The 10782-nt window shown below is 39.3% G+C and overlaps 1 protein-coding gene across 1 annotated transcript in view; it reads right to left on the reverse strand.

Moving 5' to 3' along the window:
* Nucleotides 1-7989, reverse strand: part of LOC108690093 (doublesex- and mab-3-related transcription factor A2-like) — a 16985-nt gene extending 8996 nt beyond the window's left edge. The window contains exons 1-3 of the mRNA XM_018197202.1: nt 7594-7989; nt 5547-5717; nt 5357-5444 (exon numbers count right to left, since the gene is read on the reverse strand). Coding sequence (XP_018052691.1) covers nt 5357-5444; nt 5547-5717; nt 7594-7863 — 529 coding nt within the window. The 5' untranslated portion in view covers nt 7864-7989. The remainder of the gene's footprint in view (nt 1-5356; nt 5445-5546; nt 5718-7593) is intronic.
* Between the last annotated feature and the right edge of the window lie 2793 nt (nt 7990-10782).

The raw sequence follows: 10782 nt of genomic DNA on the forward strand, positions 1-10782 counted from the left end.
TATTCGACTTTGAATTTGATTACTTAAATCGTGTTTACCTTGCCGAGTTCCTGTGACTTGTGCTTACATATTAGATATACTTGAGAACATCGCAAATCGATATAATGGATAATCGATTAACGGCTCTAGCTGTAGTATTAATCTTTTGGTTACATTTTATAATTAGACACTTCAATTTTCAATTTTTATATATATATGAAAATAAAATTGATACGTTTATTATACTGCAATCCAAGAATGCAATTAAAAAATGATTTTTATCGTAGAATAGTTTGACTAAGAGATCAACTAAGAGTTATTTTCACAAATGGCATTACTTTTTAATTAACTTACTTGCAATGAATTCATACGACAAAATTTCAGCTGGTGAACCCGGATAGATATGAGCTTTTGATGGAGTTTAGAAAAATCCGTTTTTGTGCGATCGAAATCTTTCTTATATGTTGTTCGTTCCCCACGTTGAAGACACGCCGCGCCGCATGAATTCACACGAGCGCGAATGCAAGGAAAATCCAGGGGAGGGGGACGGTGGGCGTATTACATTGGGGACGAAATAATTTCCTGGTGTCCTCCGCAGTCACGAAGGACGAAGAACGGAAGCGAACTGGTCTTTCACAAAGTTTCTTGGACACTCGAAGAAGCTTCTCCCTCTCCTGCGAGAAATTGCCGGATAATGGTCCCCAGTAGACGGAGCGACCAAGTGATCCTTACGGGATAAAGGGTGTGTCGCACACGTACGTACAAAAGGCGCCTGCCGCGTGCGTGTGTGCACTAGTTTCTACAAAGCCTCCCTGCTGCTCCTTGCTCCTTCCCTCCTACTCCTCCATAGAGAATCTCAACGGAAAGACCAAATCTCTACATCGTCCTTTTCGACGTAATGATTGCACCGTGCGGCGCTTCGCCCTTTGCTACGCGAAGCCCACCCTCGTGTATTTCGTCGCTCGTAAATGTCAGTTAATATACTCATGTAATTGACTCATGAATAACTCGAAACTATTCGTAGCAATCAATTGTGTGTCTACATACACGCAATTGCAATATATTAAAGTCAAAACCCATATCATCATAAATATGATTTACATGCATTGTATCTAAAAAGATTCAAATTAAAAAAAAATAAACACTCAAAAATAAAGGTCCCATGACAAACCTCTAAAATTAGGAGATATTAAAATCTTTGTATGTTACAGTTACAGCATGCTAAATCGCGGACAATCTATTATTATTTTTATAATTATATTACAAATTTTACTACAATAGCTATAATAACAAAGGTATATTCAATCAAAAAATAATAAATTGTTAATTGACAAGTCAGTTTTCAAGAAGGAGCATTATTATCAGAAAAATGTGTTCGGATAGAGCATGGAAGAAAATTACGAGAAATCAGAAAGGATGTTAAAATTTTATTTTCGTACTGCCAAGAATGAAAACTTTTTATTATTTTTGCCATTATAATAATTTGACAATGACGTTGCAATTTTTTATGACGGTAACTAATTGAAAGCTAAGATCGGAAAAGTCATTTTTGAAAAGTAACTTATTGTTATATGTCATTATTATTATATGTCACAATTAAGCGTTTTATCTATTGAAAAAAAGTAACTTGCTATTTGTAATCCGCCTCAATTCATTATTTTTACTCATTACTTTAATGAATTACTTTTTTTCAATAAACAACGCGTGATGGTAACTTACTTTTCAAAAATGACTTTTTCAACCTTAGCTTTCAATTCGTTATCATTACCGTAAAATATATCATAAAAAATTGCAATGCACATCACTTATTATCTCTGCATATTGTGTAATAAAAATTAAATTATCAAAAGTAACGATGCTTGGTGAAAAGATTGAATTAAAAGAACCTTAATCTAAAATCGCTAAAATTTTCTTTGCATGTTCGAAAGAAAGAGATTCTTACTTTTTTTTTTGTAAAGTCATAAGTATCCATTTCTTTAGCATAAAGTATAAAAAAGTAGATATCTCTTTCCCTGTTCGCGATATAATGGGGGCTCATCGAGTTTCTCTCCACTACCGAGAATACACCCACCCACTTGGTAGCAAGCAACCTCGTGATCTCTCCGACCTACTCAGAGAAAAAGAGAGGGAGGGGAGAGAGAGAGAGAGAGAGAGAGAGAGAGAGAGAGTGTGTGTATGTGCGTGCGCGTGTGTAGGTGGTGCGCGCGCGCGCTAGCGACTAACTCGGGATCCCCCGCAGTCGAAGGCACTGGTCCGAGAAATTCAATTACTGCTAAACTTCTCGACCGGAGACTCTTCTCGGTTCTATACTAGTGTAAGCACTCTGTTTCGAAGATCTGCCAGAAAGACATTTTACGTATCTCCCTCGTCTCACAGGTACATTTGGAATCGTAATTGAAACCAGGTGCATGCGAAGGGTTTCTATTGTACTGATGGGATACTATCTTTATCGCTCGTGGTTTCTGCTTTTTTAACAATATTTATTATACCAAAACAATCAATATTACTATAAAATGAAGTTGGACCAGCAAATCACACACAGCATTAATAGTTTTATAATAAACTAACTGTCAGAACAATAAGTCGAGAATTAATAAATCGAAAACGTATCAAGTTATCTTCAATGCCAACGTATAATTAGTCTACGTTTAAAATGAAATCTAAACAAATTTTTTTCCTATTCAAATAATTTTCAAATAATAACAATTAACAAACGTTAAATTTATAACGCATATATGATGTGTTCAATATATGTTAAAAATAAAACAGAAACTTTTACAGATATTATTTCACAAATCTTAAAAAAAGTTGAGATAAATTTGAGTAATTAAAAATTGTTGATTTAATAATTTATATTTAATTTTACCGATAGATGTAGTTTCAATTTTAAATTTTCAACAGATTCCTTCCTTCACGCGCGCGCGCACAATTCAAACTTGAATCAATTCTTAATTACTTGAGGAAATTAGAGAACATTTTTTTCTTTCGACCTTTCCGTTTTTTTCATCGGCGACAAACTTCATGTTCTATACGGAATCACGGAAGCATCTCCCTTCGCAGGGAGAAAATGTTCGCTCATGATATTCTTCGTCGACATCGTTTGCCTTTTTTTGCACGCTTTGAATTCGCCAGAAGGCGATCGCTATCAGATCTCATACCTTCCTCGTCTTTTTCGTTTCTTTTTCGCTCTCTACGTGGTATAATCGGGTACTCTGTGATATACCACAGAAAGCACATAGCTTACAATAAAAATTATATAAAACGACAAAAAAAAGCATGCACAAAAATAAAAGCAAATGTTTTATGTAATTTGAGACGTGTGACAGAACATTTAATAACATATAATGTTCTTTTAAATTCTTATTGTATTTATTTTTATTATATTAAGCTTATTTATTATATTAAGCTTATAGATCTATTCACTTTGCTTACACTTTTTACATTCACAATCAGCATCTTCGCTTTCTTTCTTTTCAGCGCCAAATATATATATATATATATATATATATATATGTATATCTATTTCATTTTAAATATAAAAAGTGTAAACAAGGCGAATAGATCTTGTCTACTCAAATAATAAGCTTAATAATAAGCAAACAATTTATTTGAAAAATATTTTTTAATATGTTTTACACCTAGATTTTCTCCAAAATGTGTTATTAAATAATTTATCGAACGAAAGAAGGAAAAAGAAAAAAAAATGAATCGCAATAATAAGGTGTGAAACGTAATACGGTGAGCAATTAAATGGATTATTCCGCATACTCTTGTTGCAAGTGCAAATTGAATGGACACGTGTGTAATAAAACATGACAATGCGCAAGTAGATTTGATTAACGACAACTATATTTGCAACGCGAGTGCAACGAAGGGCAATCTCTTTTGAACGTCACTGCCAGAGGTAACAATAAAATGCGATATGAGCGATAGAAAAGCGCTACATTGATTCGAGTGTTCGTAACAAACCGATAATCGATTATAACTGTGTTGAAATAAAATGATATCAGCTGAAAAAAGAAAGAAAAAAAACTGATTCTGATATGTGAATAGAAATGCGTATTTATTTCAGATAGAAATGTCTTTCGTAACTTTTTTCACATGTCTACATTTTCTGTTAAAGGCGAATTCTTTGATCTTAACATTCGCCGCGTTTATGTAAATGAGAAGTGCGTGTAACGCGAAATGAATATATAGATCATGTACGAAACAATAACCAAGGTTTTCAAATATACGATTGCAGGCTAAATATATATGTGTGTGTGTGTATGTGTGTGTGTGTGCGTGCGTGCGTGCGTGCGTGCGTGCGTGGGTGCGTGCGTGCGTGGGTGCATGCGTGCGTGTGTGTGTGCGCGCGCGCGCGCGCGCGCGCGCGCGCGTGTGTGTGTGTGTGTGTGTCTATAAGTATATTGAGTTATCTGTTGTCGAAACTGAAATGAACAAGCTGAGGAATTTAAAATAGAATTGTCGATACACAAAGTAAGGTGTCAGAAAGGTGGAAGAGTTTAGATTTATCAAAACTAGGAGCGAGAGCGTGCTTGAGTATAAATATCTATATACAGTAGTATAATGTTGAGAATGTAAACGTAAACGCGAGCATCTCGTTTATACTTTACAGTGCGAGAACGAGTCGTCGTTTTGGAAAAGAAGTTGGCGAAAGGAGAACGAAAGAGTCGAGCGCGAATGAACGGAGAGAATTAAAGGCCGTCGTACTAACGAGTACGACTTTCGTTTCGAGTGGCATTCGAATATAATAAGGGCCCGCGCAAGCTTGTGACCATTATTTACTTAACAACATTATGGCCTGCGGCCACTTGCCCTACTTAAGGCGTGGTACGCACGTTCTTAATGGGCACTCGTCCGCAACTCACGCGTGTGCACATGCGCGCCCGCTTCTTAGTCGCGTGCCACCGTTTATTATTGCCCCTGTGTATGTCGAGCTTTTACTATATAAATAGCGATACTCTACAACTTCCTTCTCCTCTTTCAAAGCGCCCGGCTCACTGCGTTCTAATCGAAGATGGATGAAGATACTATGCTTACTCGCTAAATTCGCTTATTGCTTTGGCAGGGAAATTGCGCTGCCGGCTGCAGTAAGTAATTGTTACAATATATACGAATATGAATATATTGTACGTTTTAACGGCGTGTTTGCATATTATATATTTTATTTTTACAATTAGAGGTACGTATTAATTAGAAAGATTTAATATATTGTGATATAATTGTGTTTGAGGAGAGAGTTTATAGTATAAGAGAAAGGAAAGGTTAGCGCCTAATAAATTAAGGGATGATCTTTTTTGTTTGCAAAAAGATCAAACTGTAGATAATACACTATAGGTATTTACATATAAAATAACAATTTGATTGAGCTTACCGATATCGCTCTTTTCCACCTTGGACTGCCGATATTCATCTTGGGTGGATCTCTTCCTCGTAGGTAGGAGAGCTGCACATTCAGCAGGCTGATGCTGAAGTTGCGTCTGAATATGCACGGCAGCGGCAGCGGCGGCCGCCGCGGCCGCCGCGGGTATCGCGATTCCCGTCGGATTCGCTACGTGCGCCGCGGCCGCGGCCGCAGCCGCGGCTGGGTGCGGGGGCGGGCTACCAGCTGGCGTCGTACTAGCGCTCGCCGGTAGAACCGGGCCAGTATTGCAGCTGCCGGCATTGTATTGCAATTGCAGGCCCAACTCGCGCGCCTCGCTCTCTTCCTGGGCCTGTTGCCGTCTCAGCGCGACCTGAAACAATGTGTTTGTTCCTCGCTAATCGACAACGATCACATACTTGTACATTCTTTCTCTCTCTCTCTCTCTCTCTCTCTCTCTCTCTCTCTCTCTCTCTCTCTCTCTCTGTAAAATTACCTAATATTTTCATTAAGCGATACCAATTGAGTTGTCGTAAAAAATGTTTCTACATAATAAACGATATCCACTTTGACATCCATTGTGTGTAATTGAATACTCAGATACTCTCATATTCCGCGAATAAAAAATAACATCGTAACATTATTTTTACTTTCAAATCTCGTAATCTCTAATAAATAAAAAAAAATGTAATTAAAATTACAAATATTACATAGAATTTTTCTCTGCCTCTCTCTCTCTCTCTCTCTCTCTCTCTCTCTCTCTCTCATACGTACACGCAGTTTACAAATACGTGAAAAAATCACAATTGCGTATTGTGATCATTCTGTTAGAGAAAATTGGACGTTTGTAAAAAGAGAATATCGAAATTTGCTTTATTTAAGCAATTAATCGAATATAAGCCGTGATCATATCAACGACACTTTTAAAACGCACTTCTCACGTATATGTATATTGTATAGTATTACAATTTACTCTTCGATCTCTTTCTTTCTCTTCCACTCCCCCCCCCCCCCCCCCCCCCCTCCCCTCTGATTTAGTAATTGTATCCATGATTTGCCGGCTACATTGATATTTGCGTCTACAAATCTCTGTCATTAATATAGCTTGTAAAAGAAAATAGAATATAAATATAATATCTATGTATTTATTAACAACACATTAATATAATGCAAAGAGGAACAAAATACTGGAGAGAGAGATTTAAAATTAGAAATTAATGCTCCAAAAATGGAAATAAAAATTAAATTCTAAAAATCAAATCAAACTCTTTTATTAATACTTTTGCCCATTCTCCAACTCTATTTACCCATTATGATGACTACGAAATCTCTCAAATACATGTTGCTCTCTTACTTAAAAAGTAATAAAACACAACTCAAAATATCAAGTTTTCCAGAAAAGGAATAAATTATTTTCAACTTGATAGAAAAATATTCAACCAATCAAATAACATCAAGAAAAATGTTTTTAACATGACCAAACATCATTTTTGTCATTCTAGTATCATGATCCTTAAGAAATTATTCTTTCTGCATGAATTTCAACAATTATTAAAGTTACGTTATTATAATAAACTTAATTGATCGTTAGGATAATACTTACCGACTTATTTATGATAATAATTGAATCATTTTTCAAATTATGTCACTTTGGAAGTAGATAATATATGCTCTATATCTTGATACATTTTTACAGAAATTTAAGCAACGAACCACTATTCCAACAGATAAGATTTAAGATTCTAGTGGAATTGTAAGTTCAAGTCTTTCTCAATCATAAAATTATCGTAAAATTATCGTCATCTTATTCATGGCAATTTTGTGTATTTTTCCCATATTTTTCCCAAAAAATTACAAATTAATAGTTTATATATATTTCTCTCTCTCTCTCTCTCTCTCTCTCTCTCTCTCTCTCTCTTTCTGGAAATTAAAATAAATATTGTGCTACAGCTAAAAATTCCTTTTATACTTAATCGCAATAATAAAAATTATCACAATGGTCTAAGACGTTCTTTTCAATATTTCTTCAAAATAATCAAAATTACATGCCGGAATTATAATGCACTTTATGCGATAATTTTTTCAAGTCTGCAAGTAAAATCCCAATAGAAAAAGTTTGCGTTAAATCGAAATGATTTAAAATTTAAAAACAAATCTCTTCCTTTTTTGAAAAAGAGAAAAACTGGAGACGCGTAAAAGATGAAACAATAAATTTCATCCGCGTAGAGATTGTAAGAGGAACATCTTACTTGAGCAGCCATGACGCGTTGTCTCTCGGCGATAAGAGTGCACTTGGCACAGACGCAATCCCGCCATCGGCAATAGCGCTTGTGTCCCTTGAGCGCGGACACGACTCCGTGATTACGACATCGCGCGCACTTTGGGGTCCGCTGATACCTCTCGGCACTGGCGCGCAGGAAAAACGCGGCCGGCAACACGTGATGTTGCTGTTGCTGTTGCTGATGTTGCATCAGTTGGCCCACGTCGACGCCGAGACCGACGCCGCGGGGTAAAGACATGATCACACAGCTGTTGGACGTTAACGTGGTTCACTCGGCTCACTCGATTCACTCGGCTCACTTGGCTCACTCGTCGACAGGAGCGGCGAAAGCTCTCAGCGAGGGTAATGTGTACTCTACTACTCCCCGCGCGCGATCACTTACAGCGATCACCAGACTGCATCGGACGATCACCGCGCGCAGTGGATGATTCGACGAGCCGGGCGCGAAATCTTAACCGCGTACTCGATGACACTCATCCCCATGTCGAGGGCACGTCCAAACGGACGCCTCCACACCTCCTCTTTATCCTCTTGGTACGATATATACCTTCTCGGCGGGTGTACCCGTCGACCCGTCGACCCGTTGCGATCGCATCAATCAGGACCCAATCAGATCAGGCTCTTTACTTTACGATTTACGCGCACTATCATCGAGACATGACATGAACATTTCCACCGTTACGATTGATTACGATTGATTACGACTGATTACGACTGGTTACGACTGATTACGACTGGTTACAACCGTTCGCGGCAAGAGCAATGGCAATGCATAGGCGCCTGCAATAGTAGACGCGCGCACGCGCCTGCTCTCCCATAAGTTGGTACGCGGCTGTCGTAGAACGTACGGAGAACAACACCCTCTCGTTCGGCTGCCGGGGGCCGAAATGCGGAATCGCATCCCGTGATACACGCTCTCTCGCCCCCTCTCACTCCCTCTCGCTCGCCGGCATTGTCAACAATTGCAGCATCCCGGGTGAGTCGATTCAGGTAGCGCGCGCGGATAGACGGTGGAGGAGAGGCGGTAGTAATGCGGCGCGGCAGCAAAGTGGGAGCTCAACGGGGCCACAGTTCTCCTCTACCTAACGGTAGGAACTAGGGAGACGAGAACGCGAGAGAGAGAGAGAGAGAGAGAGAGAGAGAGAGAAAATAAGGAGACAGAGACGGATTTCACGGGAAGGGAGGAGACAGGGCAGAAACTAACGATCCCCTCCATACTCCACGCGAGCGCGAAATAAAACACTGTGCCACAGTGTTCCACCCCGAGACCTCGGCCAAACGCGAGGCCTCACCGAGCCACAGCCACGCCTCTACCGTCCGCCGATTGGCAGACTCGCGCTGTACCAAACCGAGATGTTAAGAGTTTATATCTACTGTCGAGTGAAAGGGGGACATACCTAGCCACGTACCCACCTACCTACCTTTGCCCACTCACCCCCCAAGTCAACCGTGTGTATCTTCCGTACGACGTTGATGCTGATGATGGTGGTGACGATGATGGGATGGTGACGTTGTGATGGTGGTAGTAGTGGTGTTAGTATGATAATGGTGTTGGTGGCGGTGGTGGCGGAGGAGGCGGTGGTAGTGGTGGTGGCGACGGTGACGATAGTGGTAACGGTGGTGGTAGTGATGATGGTGGCAGCGGCGGCGGCGGCGGCGGTGGTGGCAACGGACAAACACATTACTCTTTTATTTAAAACCCGTTCCAGCATAAAACACAATGCGAAGCGATGCTCAGACGTTTCTCCACGCTCCGCCTTTTGTTTCAGCCGACTGTTCTTAACCACGCACGCCTTTCTCGTTCTCTCCCTCTTTCCAGAAACGTATCTTCTCTTTCTTTTCTTTCTTTTTCTTCTTTCGTTATATTCCTTATTTCTCTCTCTCTCTCTCTCTCTCTCTCTCTCTCTCTCTCTCTCTCTCTCTCTGCCCGTTGCTTTCCCTCTCTTCTCCCTTCGCCAGTCCTCTCTCCCATTCGATCTCTTTCGTTGGATACGGTCTATAAACCGCAACCAACACCGTCATCGCGACGAGTCTTCTTTGAATCATATTGTACAATGAGATTTGAATAGAGAAGAGAGGAGGGAGAAGGAGAGCAGAGCCCCATTGTCGTTTCACCAATGGCGGCCGATTTTATAGTGATCTAATGTACAGATGTTATTTACCCCGCAATGAGAATAGAATAAAAGCATTGTGCGCATTATGATTTGAATCCCGTATCTCGCTACGTTTCTATACCTACCCTCCTACCTACCTACCTACCTATCTACCTACCTACTTACCCTCACTCTATTTAGCCCTAACACGCATGATATACGTAATGTACAAAAGTGTACAAAAGTTGCTCACGTTTCCGTACTTTCGTTTAAGTTCGAAAAATACAAGAACAATGCTTTTGTAATGTCTGCAGCTAGTTCGAATACGTACCTATATACTCCGATATATATTACGGTTTACGAATGATTATACATATACGTATAAATTCCGAAGATTGTTCCGACAAGAAGGATATACATGTATATACAAGTAATAATAACGACATGTATATACAAGTAATAATAACGACGAGACTGATAATGAGAAGAAAGGACTTGATAAAAAGGATTCATAGAATCATCAATATCGATCCATTGATTTTTTCTCTCGAATAAATCTGAAAGATTAAAAGTGTGAAAAAAAACACGATTGTCCATCACGTACCAAATATATTTCATATTTTCCATACGCCCTTTTTACGGGCGGTTCGCTGAATTATTATCGTGGTTAAATATTGTTGTACTTGTCGCAAATCGTAACGTAATAACGTGTCACGCGCAATCTCCAATTTCCACTCGGTCAAATTATCCACATTGTAATTTAGCAATCGATGAAATTGAATACGTCTGCTGCGAGCATCATCGAAAGTGTCACACATATAAGTATGTATACGTGTGTGTGTACGAGGAAACATAAATATAATACAATCGCGAAATGACGGGAAATGACTTTTTTTGATGATGCTCATGGGAAGAGCGTTTTTCATTTGATGGCAAATTTGAGCAATAATAAAAAATGTATTCTAAACGCAAAGAGAGAGTTCGTTGACGTCGGCGTATATCTATGTGTGTGTGTGTGTGTGTGTGTGTGGTGTGTGTGTGGTGTGTGTGTGTGTGTGTGTGTG

The sequence above is a fragment of the Atta colombica genome, unplaced genomic scaffold (genome assembly GCF_001594045.1).
Source record: "Atta colombica isolate Treedump-2 unplaced genomic scaffold, Acol1.0 scaffold294, whole genome shotgun sequence".
NCBI lineage: Eukaryota > Metazoa > Arthropoda > Insecta > Hymenoptera > Formicidae > Atta > Atta colombica.